The 20,723-nt window shown below is 43.0% G+C and overlaps 1 protein-coding gene across 1 annotated transcript in view; it reads left to right on the plus strand.

The window, feature by feature from the left end:
• The window catches only part of CACNA1I (calcium voltage-gated channel subunit alpha1 I), a 148,211-nt gene that overhangs the window by 61,312 nt on the left and 66,176 nt on the right, over positions 1-20,723 (plus strand). Inside the window, exons 2-3 of the mRNA XM_052668646.1 lie at positions 4,405-4,630; positions 5,190-5,323. Coding sequence (XP_052524606.1) covers positions 4,538-4,630; positions 5,190-5,323 — 227 coding nt within the window. The 5' untranslated portion in view covers positions 4,405-4,537. The remainder of the gene's footprint in view (positions 1-4,404; positions 4,631-5,189; positions 5,324-20,723) is intronic.

Raw genomic sequence — 20,723 nt, forward strand, 5'->3', positions numbered from 1 at the left:
TTCAGGGGAGACCTTATTTCTCTCTACAGTAACTTGACCTGAAAGGAGGTTGTGGTGAGGTGGGGTTGGCCTCTTCTTCCAGGTAACAATGATAGGATGAGAGAGAATGGCCTCAAGTTGTGCCAGGGCAGGTTCAGGTTGGATATTACAAAAAATTTCTTCTCAGAAAGAGTGGCGCTGCAGCTGCACAGGCTGCCCAGAGAGGTGGTGCAGTCACCGTCCCTGGAGGTGTTCCAGAGCCGTGTGGATGTGGCACTGAGGGACGTGGTCAGTGGGCATGGTGGGGATGGGCTGGTAGTTGGACTGGGTGATCTTGGAGGTCTTTTCCAACCTCGATGATTCTATGCATATTCCCCTTGAGTATCTACCCATCCCTGCCAGAAAACATGGAGGAAGCTCAATGGATAAACAGCAGTTGCCTCTGGCCAGCAGCTGGATGGGTCCCGCTCAAGCTGCATAATTAAATCACTTGAACTTCGAAAGAAGTTAATTAGTAATGAAACTTCTGACTGAATGATGCAGATTGTGAAGACCAGCTTTGTCAGCAGCTGAAATTAATTACAGGCTCAGACACAGGGAGAAGCGGGGTGGGGGGAAGGATGCGGGGAGGGGGAGGCATCACCGAAAGGATGATGACAAACCTGGCTGCAGGCTGTTGCCGTGGTGATGAGAGGCAGTCATGGTATTTGACAGCTGTGACACATCAAAGGCAGCAGGTACTTCAAATTACTCCCTCCACTGACCCAGGTGGGCAGCCATCCCTCCTAGCTTGATGCAGAAGCTTTCATTTACTCTTCATGCTTTGTTTCTCTCTATCACAGGTAGGACCTGCCTTCTTGGGGGGGCCCACCTTCCCAGAAAGAAGGGCACTATGTGGTGGCAGAAGGAAAGCTTTTCCTAATGTCACTTTAATCAGCAGTGTCCTCAAATGCCTGGACAATGCCGGCAAACTCTCAAAGCTGGTATTTGAAAAACAGGGGAGGAAAAACTGTACAGCCAGCCTCTGATTTCTGAGAAAGAAGATTCACGGCTTTGTACCCCTGGTTAAAATTGCAAGGTTTTAGGGTGTGCTTTGGCTGGCTGCCTGGGGGATTGTGAATCTCAGGATCTCACCAGCTGCCTGCAGGTGCCCTGCCACGTCTGTGTGATCCAGGGTGGGCTACTGCAAAGGGAGCATGGGAGCATCTTGGCCACGTAGGCACTGCTGCAGCCAAAGCATATGCACAGAAACATGGATTTGTATAAACATATGAATGTCGAAGTTGACTATTAGGAACATTTTTTTTCCAATAATAGCAGTGCTGCAGTGTCACAGGCTGCCCAGGGAGCTCGTACAATCACCATCCTTTGAGGTGTTCCAGAACTGTGTGGATGTGACACTGAGGAATGTGGTTAGTGGGCATGGTGGGGATGAGTTGGCAGTTGGACTTGGAGGTCTTTTCCAACCTTTGTGATTGTACGAATATAAAGATGTGACTTCAAGCCCTTTTTCCTCAACTCCCTGAATCTGGTCATGGTTGGAGAGTACTCTGTGCCATTAGGTTTCTGGTGTCATATTTTCTAGCTGTCTGCTGAAGAAAACACTCTACATTTTAAAGCAATTTCTGCTTTTTGTTTTGCATGTGTTTATTTCAGCCAGGGCTGCTGTGAGTGTTGATGGGAATAATAGATGCTTGAGGGACTACAGATGACAGAGCTGCACTACAGTCAGTTGTGTCTGGTGATGGGAACAGGCATAAACTGAAACATGGGAAATATTGCTTAAATGTATGAAAACAGTGAGTAAACAGTCAAGCGCTGAAGCAGGCTACCCAGAGATGTTCTAGTGGAGATGCATCTCTGGAGACACTGAAAAATCAACTGGACGTGACACTGAGTAACCTGCTGTGGTTCACCCTATTTTGATAAGATGACCTCAGAGAGTCATAGAATCACCAAGGTTGGAAGAGAGCTCCAAGATCATCCAGTTCAACCATTCACTTATCACCAGTATTTTTCACTAAACCACGTCTCGCAGTACGACACGTAAGCATTTCTTGGACACCACCAGCATTGGTGACTCCACCACCTCCCTGGGCAGCCTGTTCCAAAGCCTGACCACTTGTTCAGAGGTTTTGTAACATCCAACCTGGATCTCCTCTGGGTAATCTGAAGCCATTCCTTCTAGTCCTATTGCTAGTTACATGGGAGGAGAAGCTGACACTCACCTTGCCACAATATTCCTTCAGGCACTGCCCCATGCAGTGCTTCATGTGAGTGTGTCCACAGTCTTGGAAGCTTGTGTACTCTATATTCTCCTACAAGTGGACCTCAAGCTTGTTTGGAGGTTCTAGCAGGGGAGTGCAGCTACCGTATACCTATGAATGATACATCTCTATCAGGGAAGGTCATCTTCAATCAAGCATGCAGCTTCGAAAGGGATACATGTGGAGCAGTGAGAGAGGAAAGAGACACCTGGATCTAGCCACCCAGATCAACCAAATCACCCCTGGTGGTCAGTGGGGTGACAGATGTCATAGCCAGATCACCCTCACATCTATTGCGGAGATCCAGAATCAGCTTTTCTGTGGTTCTGTGAAAGATTAAAACAACAATAAAGTTTGGAAAGTCCAGAAAAGGGCTGTAGTCTTACCTGAAAGTCCTGTGAGAGCTAATGGAAACCTCTTTAAGTGCTTTTGTGGGCTTTGAATTGATTCATAAAAGAAAGATAAAAGAGAGAGAGAAAGGTGGGAAACTGAAGCTGTGCCAAATAGACCTTGGAGGGCAGTCTTTTTATTTGTGCCATTTTGCTCTATCCTTTTCTGACAAGGCCTCTGTTTTTGCAGCCCACAGTGAGGGTGGGCTCCATGTGCTTACATTGTACAGCGCTTGGATTCACTTTGTAAGGGATAGTGATAATGTGTTCTTGAAATCACCTTATAGCATGATTGGCACAGTAGAAACTGGTGTCTTGTTCTTGTCTGATTTTGCAACTGAAGGGAGCTCACTGAAAACCAGGTGGGGGAGAAGAGAAAGAATTAATAATCTTCCAGATCAGATTGTGCAGAGTTAGTCATGAATCACTGTCAGAATGAGCAAGGAAGAATTGCTCAGAACAAACCATGGATTTGAGTGTCTTTCAGAAGTGGCCACCATTTTGGGTTCACTTCTGTGAGGAGTGAAAAGTCGGTTGTATTTTCAATAGGTATTTTCTCAGCTCTCTTAGTTTAAATTAAAAACAACAACTACAACAGAAAGGGAAAAAAGCTTTGTCTGAAAATGGAAACCAGGTAGGGATGTTTGGGAGGCATGTGAAATTACGTGAGCGACGTTTCTGCCAGAGGTTGGAGGTCTGTTCTCATTAGATCTACATCACTGGTTTGCAATGCGAGCACTGGGAAGAAGTCACAGAAACATGTGCCCAGTTTTAGAGCTAAAACACTGTAATTGAATCCTGGGTAAGTGTGGATCAGTCCTAAGCCTCCTTCGTTTGAAAGAGCGGGATGGTAAGGAAGAGGCAGATAGAGGCTGCGAAGGGCACAGAGAGGTTCCTCAAATGCACCGTTTTTACTCTCCTCTGTAACATATAAACGAAGTGGTGCTTGATGAAATTAAAAGGCAACAAATTAAAAATAAATAGGAGGAAATACTTCTTAATGTAAAGTATAATTAGCTAATGTAGCTTACGGCTGCCAGCTATTATTGAGGCAGTTATTTTAGAAAGATTCTCGACAAAGGATTCAAATGAATAAGCAAAGCATCTGCAGGGACACCACTATAGCTGAGAAAACAATTACAAGGGCTATCAATCCTCATGCTCTAGGGCACAAACAGAACAGCAGCTGGGGTCAGAAACACAATTTCCCCCCATGGTTACTGAATTACTTAATTAGGCACATGGTGATGTTCTATCCTGCATGGGTCACTGCTGGAAGCAGAATAATGGATTGGATGACCATTGGCCTGTTCCAATATGGCACGCCTTTATCTCCAAGCTCTTCTCAGAAGGTAAGAAGAAGACTTCTAGCCTTATGCTCTACTGCCTTCTCAGAAGGGTCCTACTCACTGGACTCATGCAGTGATCCAGCTGTCAGTGTCATAGTGTTCAATATAGACTTTCACCAGATCCCAGAGATTTCTGCTGCATACGAGTTTAGGGCACCATGGAAGATTTTTGGTTTGTTTGTTTGTTGTCTGTTTCCTACTGTATTTGTGAGATTTGTAAGCCAACAGGAGAGGAGTCTGAGCCTGCTTGTGTTTAATTATGGCAACAGTCTGATTCGTGTAAGTATTAAGGCTTTCAGCTACCTGTACTTTCCCATTTACAAAATGGTTTTGGCTTTACCAAAGAGTGAAGAAGTGAGGAACTGAAAGAGAAAAACATAACAAATGTTTTGTATATTTGTTATATTTTTTTTATGACAGATGAGCCTATCAGCAGCTACTTCCCTTTATCTTCCTGTTTTGCCATCCCAAGTCTCAAGGAAGCTTATCTCAGCCCTGACACTTTTGCAGCAGTTTTCCTTGACTCTTTTCCACTTGGTTTGAGTGTGTCAGCATGATGGTGATTTTGCTAAACTGTGTCACCCTGGGGATGTACCAACCATGTGAGGATATGGACTGCCTTTCTGACAGGTGTAAAATCTTGCAGGTAAGCAGACTTCCTTCCTATCATGATGGTGCATTAGTACAAGTCACAGAATTTCATGCATGTTTTCTTTCAGTGTGTGGTCAATAACCTTACCAAAAGGTTGGTGAGAACATCCCTGGCAGAAAAGTACCTTTCTATAAAAAAGGGGAGAAATAGCTTTGAGGAGTTGAATGTGGGGTTAGAGAGAGAGAATAAATGAAGTCTACTTGTGACCAGGCCGTACAGACTAGTTGCTAATCCTCTTGATCCTGTGAATAAAACGTGTCTTCCTGACACAGGAAGGACCTGCTGTTGCTGAGCCAACACCTGCTTTCAGGTCCATCCAAAGAGGCTCTGAGTCTACATCAAGTACTTCACGTAGGAGGAATAAATAGAGCCCCTGCTTCCTTGCTTTGACAGCAGGTAGCACTGCGCCAGCACTGCAGAGAAGAAACTTGTCCAGCCTTGTCTTTAAGTCGTTTTCAGAAGTACTGAAATTCATGTTTATTTCGCTATCTGCACTGAAAAGTCTCAAGCTGGGAATGTGTGTCACACTTGTTGTTGGCTCTCTGTTTGGCAGGTATTTGATGATTTCATCTTCATTTTCTTTGCAATGGAAATGGTGTTAAAGATGGTGGCCCTGGGGATCTTTGGCAAGAAGTGCTACCTTGGAGATACCTGGAACCGCCTAGATTTCTTCATTGTCATGGCTGGGTAGGTTGATAGTTTGTATTTGCTTGTTCTCTTTGTTGAAATGACTTCTGAAACTGAGAAGCACTCCCCATCTGAAAGCAAATCAAAGTTTTTGGCAACTGTCCATGTTTTTCCCCAAGTGTACCAAGCCAGGCTAAGCCCCTCAAATCCTGATGCTTCCATCAGGTGAAGGTAAATTCTTGCAAAGCTGGTGAATGCTACTTTTGATTTGCTATGATGCAACTGATAAAAAAAAAGTTTCCAGTCTGCTTCTACCATGGTAAATTTGCAAAACTTGAATGAGGCTCCTCGGGAAGAAACAGTAGGCTAGCTTAGCTGATGTGCAGCTGTCTATCTCCCAACTTCAGTAGAGTGTTAAGTTGTACCAGCTCAAGAGCTAGCCCAGAAGTGATTTTGCTAGTGGAGGAGGAACAACCTTTATCAGAGCTAAGCCAGCTTCTCTGTTTCTAACAGCAGTGTTTCAGTGTAGAAATATATATATGTATATATTTTTACTCTTGTCCTTTTGTCTCTTATTGCGTTGGCCTCAACTGTGGTACTACTGGGACAAGCTGACATTTGAGTGCTTTTTTACAACAAAGTTGCTATAGAGGAGCTCTGATTTCCACTTCACACATGCAGAGGGGAAAATCTACCAGGATTTGGCTATTAAATCACAGCAAAGCTTTCCTCTGTGATATCAGTGGGCATGCATTTTTCTGGAATTTGTCCATTTTCAATCACATTGCCTTGTGGTATAATAAAAGAAGTCAGAAAAATTATGTAATATTAATGTTCTTACAGAAAATGGATGAAAATCTTTTCAGAGCAGCCTCCCCGACTTACCTCTCCCTCTCCCCAAAGCATTACCAGCATTTGCTGTCACCTGCAAGTGCACTGCTGATGGAGCCAACTGTGAGTTCAAGCTCGCTTTGCAGAGCTTTTCCCTGAGGTGCAGAGCAGCACTGTCTTTACATTTGCTTCTGACACAGTTGTTCTACAGAAAGATTTGGAAGTCGTTCCTCTGGAGGGGTGTATAATTGTTCGCTTCTGGGGGGAGCTGAACTCCGTTCAGTTGTGAAAGTGTGAAGGCTGATCCTCAGCTGGCTTGTATGAGAAAGGAGGATGGGCAGATGAAAGCTGCAGCTTTCTGTGAACGTAAGCAATGTGCATGAGATGGGAACCTATCTTGTGGCTGAGTGCTGTGATTAGCATGTGATTTAGAAGAGGACTGCATTATGGGAACTGTTTGGAAAGGAGATTTCAGAACCCATGGTACTCCTCCATTGGGATGTGCTGCACATATGGGGTGAGAGGACAGCTCTGCTCCAGGTGGGTGAAGGACAGCCATCACACTGAAGGAAAGGCTTGGAAACTTAGGGTATTTCTCTGCCTGGCATCCCTGCTAGCATGGTGTGTGAGCAGTGCAGTCTAGAGTGATGAAGAAATTGGTGGGGCAGTGCTAAATGAAAATAAGGAATTGTGCTTACCTCTTTTACTTGTCTCCTTCATGAAGCAAACTGCACCATAGGAGGCTCCATCTAAACATCAGACATTTCTTTACTGGGCAGATGGTGGAGCACTGCCACAGGTTGCCCAGGGGCTGTGGGGTCTCCTCCTTGGAGATCTCCAAAAACCACCTTGAAATTGCCTTAAGCACCCTGCTCCAGGTGTCCCCTGCTGGTGCAGGGTTGGGCCAGGTGGACCCAGAAGTCTCTGCCAAACCTGTGATTCTGTGAAATTCTCTCTACCTAGATCAGAAATGTATATCTTTATACCCATTTATACCTTTCCTTCTGCTATCATTGCTGGATGAAATTTGAGAAGAGAGTCTTTTGCACATCTGATAGCAGTATTAGAAATGAAGCTCATATCTGGACTCCTTTCAATGCTGAGGAGACTTAGAATCAACTCCTTAGGTATAAAATAATCACTGTGGAGGATTTTTTCATTTCAGGTCCAGAACTGAAAGAAATTTGTTTCCTGATTTCTATACAATTGTTCTCATGAGGTGTCAGGCTGAAATGATAGTAATCTCATTAGAATATCTGATCTCAAAAGACTTCATCTGCTAAAGAAAGATTTTTCCATTTAGTTATATAGAACTAATGACTATATAATGTATTTTGCGTTATAAAAGCTTGTGGTTATTAATTCATTATTTTTTGAAATTCATTAAAATTGTCTGCACTGCTTAAATCAAATCCAAGCAGAGTCTCAAATTTGCCCTTATGTACAGAACATAGGCTTTTATTTAACCTCAGATTTAAGCCCCAGGCTTCATCCTGATTGGTCCCACAACTGGATTAGTTTGGACTCAGAGCAAGCTATGCCTTAGCCTTCAAAGCCTCTTGCATAAGGCCTTGCATATTTTCTCTGTGCCGATAAGGTAGATCCCAAAAAGAATCTCATCAACGTTTTTCTGAAAGCCTCCTCCTTTCCATGGTCCTCTGCTCTCGTGGGCTGCAAGAGAGGTCATAAATTCAACTCCCTAAGAAACATCCAGATGATGAAAAGTAATGCACTGCCTAGATGACGTTTGAACATCTCTCAAATTTGAGGATAAGGACTGTACTTCTCAACTCATTCTCCTTTCCCCCTTTCCAAATATATACTCTAGCAGCACCCAAGCAAAGCATCAAAGGTTGGGAGGATGAACTGTAGCTTGGAAAAGCATAGTGCAGGTTAGGAACATTTCTCTTGGGTGGTCCTGGGTGGCTGAGGTATCTCCACTGGCTTTCAGTGTGACAGTGTGTTTTATCAAAGAGTATAATGATTATTTGCTGCTCTTGCCCCAGACGGTGCTTTGGTTACATAAGCCATGTGTTCAGGCATTCATATGTAGTTTCTCCTCACTTCCTTGGAAAGCCAGAAGCTATAGTTTTAGTTAGCTGAATTCCCTTGTGTGCCCCTGCCCTGCTTGCCCCTGCCCCCCACGCAACCCAGCAGCTTGAGGAAGACTCAATTGTCACTAAAAATGCTCAGTTTCCATGGCAATAGGAGCTGACATCACCAGAACTTTCTCCCCTCTCACACACTCCCTCCCCCAACAACCCTCAATACGTTTTTTCAGTAAGGATTAGGAAAAAAAAACGCACAACCCCCCCAAACAAATAAGTCCTATCTCAGCATTCTCCACTGTTGCCCTCAGTGCTCCTAAAACCAAGAGAGGTAATTTGGGTTGAATTCCCATGCTCTTGTGCACTCAAGCAACAGGGGCTCACACGTGGCTTGCAGACACTTTAGTTCCCATTGCTCACTGCTGATGGGAGGTTGCAGGTTCCCTGATATTTCATGCAGGCAGTGTTTGTCACTAGCTCTCTTGGTGGGAGACCCTCTTCCCCTGCATTTGTGTTTAGGTTGTGACTGTCATCATTTGTTTCCCACAGTGATGGGTGCTGTTGGAAGGCTTGCTCTGAAGCAACTTAAAGGGCAGATTCCTAAAGCTGAGACTACTATTTTTTTGAAAGCTGAGATCATCTGGACACCATCGATACTGAAAACTTAGGCCAGCATCTCTATATGTGTGAATTTAGGAGATGTCAATTATTTCTAGGCTGGTGCTCATCAGCTTTTTAAATCAGGCATTTCTCTAGCAACAAAGAGTTTCTCCTGCTTGCTCTACTCTGTGAATCAGAGTTGCGTTTACATGTGGTTGGAGATGATGCCAGTGTCCCTGTGGAAAAGAGACATCCCTTGACATGATTTTGTCCTAAGGGTCCTGCCTGGCCTTGGGATGTCAATTCCACCAGTGAGTGCTTGTTTGGTCTCTCTTGTATTTTGCAGCCAAATGCTTTAATTAGTGATTAGAGGCAGGATATGTCTCTGACTGCTTGTGTAGCATCCCCTTGACATATTCTGGTATGGAATATATTTGTACAAACTGTAGGTAGTTTAAGGGGGAGAAATCTTCACTGCACGGCCAGGGGAATTATTGTGATTACAAGTTTGTATGTAGAATATATCCAAAGTGTTTCTTTAACTAGCTCAGTAGCAAAGAAGAGGCTGGTATATCTTTCACAGAATGTCCCATCTTTGTCTCTTCTCCACCATCACACCACAGCTTTGCATGTAGGTCTTGCAAACTGTGATCAAATCTCATCCCAAACATGCCTTTGGAGAGGAGTGGCATACGCTCCATCCCTGGAGGCATTCAAGGCTAGGCTGGATGTGGCTCTGGGCAGACTGGTCTAGTGGTTGGCAACCCTGCCCGTGGTAGGGGGATGGAAACTAGATGACATTTGAGGTGCTTTTCAACCCAGGCCATTCCATGACTTGTGTAATTTGTAATTTTAAAATAGAGTTGCAGGCTTGTTCAGTAGATTAAAAAAAAGCAAACAACATAGTGGACAGCAGAGTAAGGCACACTACACTGTGTAGTAACTTGAGTGCATTATACAGTGGTAATCCAGCCTATCTATTCCAACCTTAAATTTTCCTTCTCCCACAGCCAAGGATTGTGGCAACCCTTCTTATCACAGCATCTTCCTGTTAATTCATTCAGCTCCTTTCTCCAGTGCTCCAAGTCATGTTGATTGTAGGTTTTTCCCCCTCACAATCTCCTCTTACAAAGAAAGAAAATCCCTTCCTATTAGTAGGGGCAGAAAACTTTGTTCCCAGATGTGTGGTGTTAGGTTTGTTCATACTGGAATACATGTTATTTGCATTTCCAAAGCAGCTCATGCTGTTCTGTATTGCTGACTTATCCTCTTCATTTCTTTTCTGTTTTCTCAAAAATAAGCTTCAACAGCAAAATCCATCAGTAATGTTTTTTTAAAAATTTTCTGTTAGGTTGTGATAAATAAATAAGGAACAGCGTGGCAAGAATTGTGTATTACGGTACAACTGCTCACGAATAAGTCCCCATTTACTGTTGTATGCGAGGCTTATTACTTAGCCTGCTTCTCTCTAATGTATGTCATGATGATTTCATATCATTCCAGTCATATCAACATAATTACTTGTGTGAACCAGACTTGTAATCTCATAAGAAATTATAGCGCGTTAGTTTGATGATGTCTATTTTTCTTTAAACCTGTGTTGATTATGGCTAATTTTATTACCCACTTTTAATCTGTAATCTATCAAAGCCACGTATTGATGATTTCATTGCTGTACCGTGACCAGCATCAGTCCAGTCAGTCTACTGAAATCACTGTGTTTCTCAAAGCACTGGCGCAACATCAGAATTTCACTGGCCCTTGGGTGCTCTCCCAGTTTTCTGAGACTAATCGAAAATCAACAGCACTGGTGCAGGACTTTTCTGTCCATCTCTTTTAAAACTCTTGGATATAAGTTGTCCAGACCTGCTTATCTTAGAATATCCCTACTTTGATGGATACAGCCACAAATACTTGATCACAGCTGCAGTTGAAAACAGCTCATTATCATCCGTAGTACAAATGTACCATCTGACCTTCCCCATAAAACTTTTTTTTTTTTTAACTGAGGTTTCTGCCTTTTTAAACAGTTCATGACAATTATGTTTTCTTGTTTGTTGTACCATTTTGGGTTCATTCCGTTCTCCTACAAATTTTCTACAATGTCATCTCCTAGTTACTATTCATTTTTCCCAACTTCCCCTCTCTTGGTTTCGCTATATTGCTGCTTTTGCTTACTACCTTTTTTAACCAGTTTGGCTTTCTTGACTCTATTTTTTTAAATAATACTTGATTACCACCCAGGGTTCATGACTACAATTTTTTATCCTGTCTTGTTTGATACATGGCTGTTTCCATGTGTCTTCAGCTTCATGCATATGGCCTTTCTAATCCACCAAGTATATCTAGTAGTGCTGATGGCCTTACTTGGTGTGTACATAAGACATGTAATCAAGTAGTCCCAGATTTAATTTTACTGATCACAAAACAAACAAACCCAAACCAACCAATCAACCAACCAAATAAAACAAAAACCACTGCTGTATCTTTGTTCCTTAAATGTGATTTTTGAGTTATACTGTACGTCACTGTAAATGCTGAGAATCCTCAGCACCTTGGCCTAACCTAACCTCTAGCAGGATGGATAAGGGGAGTTTTTTTTTTTTAATGAGTTACAGCCTAATACGAGGAGAGCCGTTTTCTAGTGACATTCATAGGATCAGAGCACAACTCAGGTTGGAAAGTACCTTATGAGGTCTATAGTCCAATCTCTTGCTCAGAGCAGGGTAAACAGTAAATACAAGTTAGGCTGTTCAGAATTGTCCTCCGGTCTTGAAACCCTTCAGATGGAGGCTGAACCACCTCTCTGGGCTCCTGCAGTACCTCTTATTTATCTGTATATCTAGTCTGAGCCCCATTTCTCTGCTGGATTTAAGCCCACTGTGTCCAGCCCCTGGACATCTTGGTGGCCCTCTGCTGAACTTGATCCTATTTGTCACTTTCATCAAGGGAGTCCAAAGTTGAATGTGCTATTCTAGATTCAAGTTGCCCAAAGAAGATGCGGATGCTCCATCCCTGAACAGATTCAAGGCCAGGTTGGATGGGGCTCTTGGTAACCTGATCTAGCAGTTGGCAACCCTTCCCACAACAGGGGGTTTGTAATCAGATGATTTTTAAGGTTCCTTCCTACCCAAGACATTCTATGTTGTTAGCTGCAAGCAGAGCAAAAGGGAATGATCCCTTTCCTCGTCCACTGGCTTTGCTCCTGCTGGTGCAGCCTGGCATGGCATCAGCCTTCCTTGCTACAGGGGTGCACTCTGGGACATGGGTCACCTGCTGTTACCCAGGTCCTTACCAGCAGAGCCACTACGCAGCACTGAGATAGAGGATTTTTCTATCCCAAGTACAGGACCTTTGTCTTTGGTGAACTCCATGAAGTTTCTGTCAGCCCATTCCCTCTAGCCAGGAGGAATTATCTTCTTTATATGACAGAAAATTAATTTACAATTTAACTATTAATTTTAAAATTGTCATTGATTCTGTACTTGAAAATGCCTTTTTTGACAAAGAGCACTACTCCCCCTTCCCTTCTGTCCTTTTCAGCCTTCCTACCTAGGTTAAAATCATTGACTTTAATATTCCTTTCATGCAGATCTTCCCACCAGCCCTTTCTAATGCCATTTAGTCTGTTTATGCTCATAAAATGAACGATTCCTATTCTCTCTATTACTCGGCCCCTGGCACTGCTGTACAGATGATATATATTTTTTTCCCTCCTCTCTACATCTTTCAGTGCCTTCATTAGTTTTGTTCTTGGGATGGAGGCCCTGCAAGAATGAAGTTTTTTTCCTAATTTCATCACTTTTTTCCTGTGGTTTTTCATTTAACAATCTACCAACTGGTATATCTCTCAATTTCCTAAAAATGTATTAATTTCTAATGAAATGCTGGTTAATGTTTTTGCTTCTCCAGTGGTCGCTCAGTGCTTTGGCATGTCTGTCATCCTACCTTGCTGACCCAGCCAGTAGTTGGTTACCAAATTCCTCCATCTTCTGCATTCACTTCTGCTCAGAATGCTTAAGGAGCTCAGCTGGAGCTCCTTAAATTTTTTATCCATCCTCTAGAAATTCTCTATTACCTGTGGCATAGTATAATAAGAAAGACAGTTAATTCCAAGACACATCATGGGTGAAATATTGCCCCACAAGTTTCTAAACCTTCCCAAGATTGCTTTTTTATCTCTCGTTTCATTCACAGTATGGCAGCATAGCTCTCATGGTATCAGAATTTCCTTTCCAGAGCATCCATTCAATTCTGCACAGTTATACAGCCCTTGGAGGAGGTTTTCTGGCATCTCTGTACAGCTGACATTCTATCTTGGTCTTGCCTGGTAGCCCCTTAGATTGAGCAAAACATTTCTCCTTGCTGGCCTCTTAGCCAGTTGCTTCTTCAGAAATGAGTTATGCAGCATCCACGGTGGGGACCTGGAATGCGTTGCTCTGTTATCTGATTAATCTGTGACTGTCATTATTTGAACTTTGTCTTGCTAGTGGTTATCTATAGTCTTAGATTTCTACGTCCTCTAAATCCTTCTTTCATAGACCTGCAGTGATGCTGCTTCCCAAATTGAAATCCACTCTCCTGAGCAATTTTCACCCTTCTTCTTGACCATGCTATGGTAGATCTGAGCAGTGACTCTTTCCTTACTTCAGAACCCCTGATTTACACTTCTGGGACAGCAAGCAGTGAATTACCACAGAATTTCAGCCCAAGTAAGGGGGCTGAAGGACAGGAGGTATCAGTCCCCTTCTTCAAATGCCCACCCAGGCCTAGGAAAAAAAGTTGTCCAATCTGGGAAGATGTTGCTGTGCCTGAGATGCTGATAGGCATTAATCTTGCATTATGGGGAAGTGGGCTATCAATCTTCTGTTTTCTCTTTGCTTTTAATTAACAGTGGTCCTTTGGGGACCTGGCCAGAATTTGCGTAGTTATGACTTTAAAATCTCAGACCATTAAATGCTTATTAGCAGCAGTGTAAACAGAGTGAGTAGTCAGAAAATCTCAGTTAGCTGATCTTCGCTGTCAAATGGAAGTTTGTATAAAATTATGGCAAGTTAAGGAAAACTGTAATAAATACAGCAATTAGGTGTTTCAAGCAGCGATCAGAGAAAGATGGAAACCAGCGAGCAGTAGGATAAATAACATCTTAACCAGAGGCAGAAATATCAGAATTGCAGCCCTTCCCCACCAACACGCACTCACTTTTTCCTCCTTAATGATACTAATTATTCCATTTGCTTTCCCCTAGTAAAACTATCCGTAGAAGTGCAACATATTGAAATGAAAAGAGTCATCAAAACGAAATGAATCACAGCAGAGAGGAATCAAAACAAGGAGGCAACAGTACCCTGTGTGCATTATGTGTAGCTCTCAATTATTACCGCTAATGCTTCGCCTCCCTAAAAAACTGATTCCCTACTGCATGAATCCTTGGTTTTACTAAAGTAAATTAAGTGGGCACAACCAGAAGCTTGTAGGACCAAGCAAGAAATGCTTTTATTTCCTTTTTTTCGTTTATTTTTTGGCTAAGCAATGAAACACAGACCTAGGAGGCTGTGCTCAGAGTCCTTGTCTTCAGAAGCGAGCCCCATCACTCGTCTTCAGTCATCTGAGCCCGCCCGGTCCCTCTGGCTTTCTTATCACAGTGTGAAAACCTGCTTATGTCTTTTCATATCATGTCTCCAAAACTGTTAAGAAACTCTGACGTTTTCTCTTAGTGCTCAGTTTGGAGAGAATTCTGAGTGTTCAGGGGTGTGAAATAATCACATCCTAGGCAGCTAGGGAGCAGTCTCACAGGCTCTGCAAGCTTTCAGCAAGCTTCTGTTGGTAGAAACGCTTAACGTAAAATAAAGTTCTGTACCAAGGAGAACGGTTGCAGGTTGTTGTTTCTTTTTAAAGATTACTAAGCATTGTAGCTCCAGAGCTGTGTAATTAGTAATTTATTACTCCCTGAAGAAATGTCTTTTTGCTAACAGAGTTACAGCCTCGTTAACTTTTTTTAAGGGAGAAAAAAAGAAGATACAATTTTGCAGCCCTCATTTTACTAGCAAGGCATTTTTTCTCTTTGCTTCTAACTTCCAGCTTTTATGTCAGCAGAGAGTTGTCTTTATGCAGCGTGATGAGCTCTAACTTTAACAGAGATAAGCAGGACTACTTAGCTGAATGCCCTGCGATTTGCAGAGCAATTTAAGGTCCTGCTGTGTAATGTCTGGCCACATCCCATGTGATGTTATCCCATAATTTCTGCAGTAGGTAACGAAAGGACTTCAACTCAGCTATTTGAGGGGGGGGGAGGAGGTTCAAGCCGAGCCATAGAGGCACCAAACTGTGCAAAACCCAACTGGGCTCTTTCCTGTACTACCTATTATAGGGAAAATACTTTAGCAGGAGGGTTGGACTTCTAGCACTGCACACGCTTTTTATTTCCCTTCCATCAGAAGGGAATGAGACCAACTTTGCTCCACCTCTGCACTGCAGCCACAGTTACATAGCCAGTGCAGAGGTACTCAGACCTTTCAGAGCTCATTCTGGTGCCTAACACAGCAGTAGGAAGGTTTAGAGGTATATCTGCCTCCCATCATCCCCCCACAAACTATAGTTCTTATAGAACGTACAGAGGTATTGACCTATGGGGTTCTCCACCTCCATGGGCTTGTGCTGGGGGGCACCTGGGTAAAGGGAGAAATTCCATGGTAAATGGAGCAGATTTTGGTGCTGATATCTGTAGTAAAAAATCAGGAAAATTGAGCGTACTTAGCTGGAGGAATTCAGGGAGGAGCAAGCAAGTTGTCTTCTGTCTTCGTTGCCCCAAGTGCTCACAGATGCTAGGAACAAATGGCCAAAGTCCTCAGGCAATGAGAGCTTCCCTTTGCACAAAGACTCACAGTGAGCTGGAGGCTGCAGCTCAGAAGACACAGCCATAAAGATTTTGGCTTCAGTGCCAAACCCGAAGTTATTTGACAAAGAAATATGAATTGATTAGACTGCAGTTAATTAGATTTCAATTGAAAACCCCTATCAGAGAAGGGTAATTAGGCAGGTTTTGAATTTAACAAAAACATATTGGCTTTGTGTCATAAGAAAAATACTGCCTCGGTATTTTTCATGAATGCTTTCAGAATTCATTTTAAATATTAATTTTTGGGTGCTAATTATCAGCAAATAGAAATCCGAGAGCCAAGATTAAGAAAGTTAATAAGTACATAATAAAGGTGTAAGGAGATGTAAATATGAAGAGGTAAATGGTAATGTTTGAACTGTTTTAATCATTGATTTCATTGAAGGTGATTGTGGAAAAGCTGCTAGCAAGGCACTGCATGAGTACATTACCTTTGGTTACTGTACAGCAAGATAAAGTCTAATCTTTTGGAACTCACGCATGGCTTTCATATTCTTTCTATGTCTACTTTAAAATACATTTATTCCTCGGTCCTGCTGGTCAGCCTGTTCTCTTGGCCTGGCCCAGGGCCGCATTGGCTGAGCAATTCTGCTGCTGTTGAGCAACAAACATTGCTCTTCTCTCCTGGGCTTTGTCGCTGCTCAAGAAGCAGAGTCCCAAGGCAGATCCAAACCTGCTGGCATATGCCAAGCTGTGGCTAATGAAGCTTTTCTGCTATGGTCGAGGTCTTGTGAGCAATGTGGGTGCGTGATGCTGTGCTGGGTGCATGCCCTCTTCCTCCCCACATACCATCTGTTTCCTCCACTGCTTGGCATGGAATGGAGGTACTCCAGGCCAGGTGTTTTCTGTACAGGGTCGCTGTGCTAACAAATTGCTAGCTTGTCCCCTTGTGGTAGTTTGGACTCATCTAAGTTAAACTCAAGGTCTCATATGTATTCAGCTAAGCAGAGCTGATTAGATATAGGCTAATGTTTATCAGCAAGACAGAGGCAGAAGGAGGCCCCATTAAGAAGGTCAGTAGGAAAAGGTGCAAAAAGAACAAAGATGGAGACTGGAAAGGAAATAAAGGATTGGCAAGGAAATTGAAGGACATGAGGTAAAGCAGGGAAAAAAAAAAAAAAAAAAAAAAAAAAAGAGGGAAAGTCAGAGAAGCTGGAAGGAGGGCCAGAAGGATTAAAAGATGTGGAAATGTTGGAGGCATGAATGAGTCAGAAATGGGGTAGGGAGGGCGTGGGATGCTTTGAGAATGAGGAGAAGCAGAGTTCAAATAGAGATGTGTTCCCCACCAGACATTCTCCTGTTATGTGGGGTGAATCCCATGTACGCAGCTGGTGCCTCTGTTCTATTCCCCACTATGATAGCATTCTCACCATGCATCAGTCTTGAGCTGTGCAGTGCAGGGACAGTGAGTGTCTCAATCCTCCTTCCTTCCAGAAGAGTTTCTTACAAAAAGTTTTGAAGAAGCAAATCTCTACTGAGCGAAGAAGAATTACTGTATAAATTCAATTATCTTGACAGCTCACTGCTCAAATTCCATCACAGATCAAGAGCTGCTCTCTAATTTAGCATAGTTCCAGCTTCCTAACCTGCCCCTGTGCTCGCCAACCCACGCCAGAGGCCACAAAATACTTTAGTGGTGCTAGAAATGAGCTGCCGTTTCCCTTGAGAGATGCTTTACACTTCTGCCCCATAAGAGGAAAGGACAGCTCACAACCCACACAAGCTATTCTGCATCTAAGACTTTGTCCAGCTACCTCTGAATCAAAAAGAAATGAAGCTTTTTACAAACAGTGTGTACCTAAAGTAGCCAGGGAACAGGGGACAAGAGATGAGGGGCAGTCAGATTGTAGGGTCTGCCCTTGCTCACCATGCGAGAATGCATAAAATCATGAAGTTTGGTAAAAATGAAGTTTGGTAAAGATCATCTAGCCTAACCATCTACCTATCATTAATATTGTCCACTAAACCACAGCTCTAAGTACTATACCCACTCTTTCCTTAAACATATACAGGGACAGTGACTCCATCACCTCCCTTGGCAACCTGTTCCAATGCATCATCACTCCTTCTGCAGAGAAATTCTTCCTAATATCTAATCCAAGTCCCCACAGGTGTGAGGATGAGGAGGCTGGAAATCTCCTTTGATTTAATAAGGTTGCAACTGTTTTGAATGGCCTTTAACACTGCTGTGCTCTTCGTTAGTGAACACTGAGTAAATGCGTGGTTCCCTGAGTTGCTAGACTGATAGAGATTGAAGCACTAAAGTTTGGCGCATGTGAGAATCCAGATAAGCACCATGGGCTTGCAACTTAGGGCAAGAGGTAATGGCCTCAAGTTGCACCATGGGAGGTTCAGGTTGGATATTAGGAAAAATGTCTTCTCAGAAGGAGTGGGGAGGCACTGCAACAGGCTTCCCAGGGTGGTGATGCAGTCACTATCCCTGGAGGTGATCCAGATCTGTGTGGATGTGGCAATCAGGACATGGACTGTGGGTATGGTGGGGATGGGCTGATGGTTGATCTTAGAGGTCTTTTCCAACTTTTTCCAACTCTATGATGCTGTTATCACAAGATCTTGAGACATAAAAATGGGAAAATGTGACCCTTCTGCTCTAAGTCTGCTTTTGGCTGATGCCTTTTTGTGACACCCACTTTTAACTTGCTGTCTATCCATTACCATCTCCCACTTGTGGTATGAGGACATTAGGTACAGCCCAGTCTTACAGAGACTGCATGTACACACTGGGTTTCCAAGCAGCAGAGAGCTGACTGGAGAAAGGCAAGAGCAAATGCAGCTGGGCTGACAATTCCTGAAATGTTGCCCAGGGTTGGAGATCCTATTTCAATAGAGGAAGGAAGTAACATCTGGATTCATAGGCTTTGTCTACAGAGAGAATTCTTTGTTTTGCTGATCACTGGAGCCATCCCAGTCCACTGTTGTACAAGCATGCTACCCTTGTGCAAAGGTAAGCGTAAGCTGACTCATAGGTATCGCTATGAAAAGGCAAGAATGAATGACCCTACTGCAATAATTGCAATGGAGTTGAACTGGAGTTGTTCTGGATGTGATTTACACAGCTATAATAGGCATAACCAATTTGCAGGGATTTAAGCATCTCGGATATCTTTCTATTCTTACAGCCAAGACCAGTAGGCAGAAAAGGTCTGCTGAATGAGCAGAAGTCCTGGGGCCTGCTACGACAGAACTCATTTTTGTTAGCAGTTGCTCACTGAAAAATTTAAGAGTTGCCCTTCTCTGACCCATCCTAGGGAACTGCCTGCCATTTTCATTGCAGAGTGATTGACTATTCCATGCTTTTTCTAGCTAAACTGGAACACAACTGCAGCAAATCTGCAGGCCTCGAGGGATCTGGGAGGTTGGCTCTCCAGTTGTCTGAACTGAACAGTTGCAGCTAGGGCAACATTCATCTTGCTTCAAAAGGATCTGTGTCTATTATTTTGGTGATTATCACTTCTCCAGTAACACATGGGTTGTGTCACATAGGTGGCAAGCTCATTTCATTTGGTAGAGTTAGTACGTGCACATGGTTAAGGGTTCTCCAATAACAATACCAGCGACACAGCTGTAGCCACAAGAGGGCAAACCCCACACAATTTGTAAATGTAGGTTACACCTTTAATTGAACTCTGCATTATTGAGTCTAAGGAAAGATACTACTTCTGTTTACCGATCTTTTCTCAGCATTAGCTGAGTGCTGTTCCTTTGTGCTCCAGTTCTGTACGGGTCATGATGTTCTTCAGGAATTTTAATTTGGTCACTTGCAGTTCAAAGATGACCACTTCTCAAAATTAGACATATTTTGGGGTGATTTGCTAATTTGGTATCTGACAGAAGATGTTCAGATTGTTCTGTTTTCTACTGACCTCAATCTGGTTTCTTGGGGACATGGCTTTCTAGGAGAGGGAAGAATCTTCTGTGAGTCCTCATCAAGTTTGGAGACCTTTATGTTTCTGTGCATGGATCTACCTATTGCCTACCTAAGAGACCACAGCATAGACTCCTTCAGCCATGAAGCTGCCTTAATATATCACATCTCTGTTGCTGTGAAAAGGTGTTAGCAACACCTGGGAGCAATACAAGCACGTCTGTACATTGCTCTCCTTTAAATGTAGTTCCATCCTTCCAGAAGATATGTCTGATTTTGGAGCAACATCTCACTGATGAGGCAACCTTGCGTTATGTTTTTGTAGAGAGGCCTATCAGTGTTCACTCAAGAGCCTTTGTACTGTGCTCATTTGCATCACATCTCCTTTGTGTGATGCCCTGTAGTTGTGTATATGTATGCATAACACTGCATATTCTTTCTCCTTTCATTACTCACTTCCCAGTTTCAGCTGATCATATCCTAGTCTATGTCTACCACTAATTTTTCTGTAGGCTATCTGTGTTTTTCTTCTGGGTTTGGTATCTTTTTGGTTGCATCTTGTGTGTGTGAACATTTTGATTACTTACATGGAATGCTTCCTCTCTGCTTCTGCATTTGGTGTATGTGGAACTGACAGCTCCAGGGAGGTAAATGAATGCCACTGCATTTCAGAGGAAGAATTATTTCATGCAATTACCCTAAAAGTCTATGAGAGAATAGAGTGAAAGGAATGAGAGAAAGAAAAAGAGCATGAGAGAGAATAATCACAACACTTCGACAGGTTTATCCTTTTGTGTTTGAAAATCTATCACTCTGACAAGTCCCTTTTGTGAAAAGTGTAGACAGATAACTTGACACTTGCTCTTCAAGGTCCTTTTGAGTCGAGAGGGTGATCAATGGAGGATCAGTCCATTGTTGCAGTCTGTAGAAACGTAAGAGTCAAGATGTGCAGAAAGACTGTGAGAAAGTCAATCTGTAATTGAAAGAGGAGAGAAGTCAGTACTTGTGAGAAAGAAGAACTGATTGCCCTGGACAGAGGGCTGCATGCACACAATCCAAAAGTTTCACTCAAGTCATCTCCCTGATATTTCTCATGGAGTGACTTTACCCCCATTCTACTCTTGGCATCATTTTAGCTCTTCGTGCAAAATAATTTGAGATCCTCAGGTGGATTCTGCTGGCCAAGGTAAATGGTTA

This window comes from Tympanuchus pallidicinctus, unplaced genomic scaffold (assembly GCF_026119805.1).
Source record: "Tympanuchus pallidicinctus isolate F22 unplaced genomic scaffold, pur_lepc_1.0 scaffold8, whole genome shotgun sequence".
Lineage (NCBI taxonomy): Eukaryota > Metazoa > Chordata > Aves > Galliformes > Phasianidae > Tympanuchus > Tympanuchus pallidicinctus.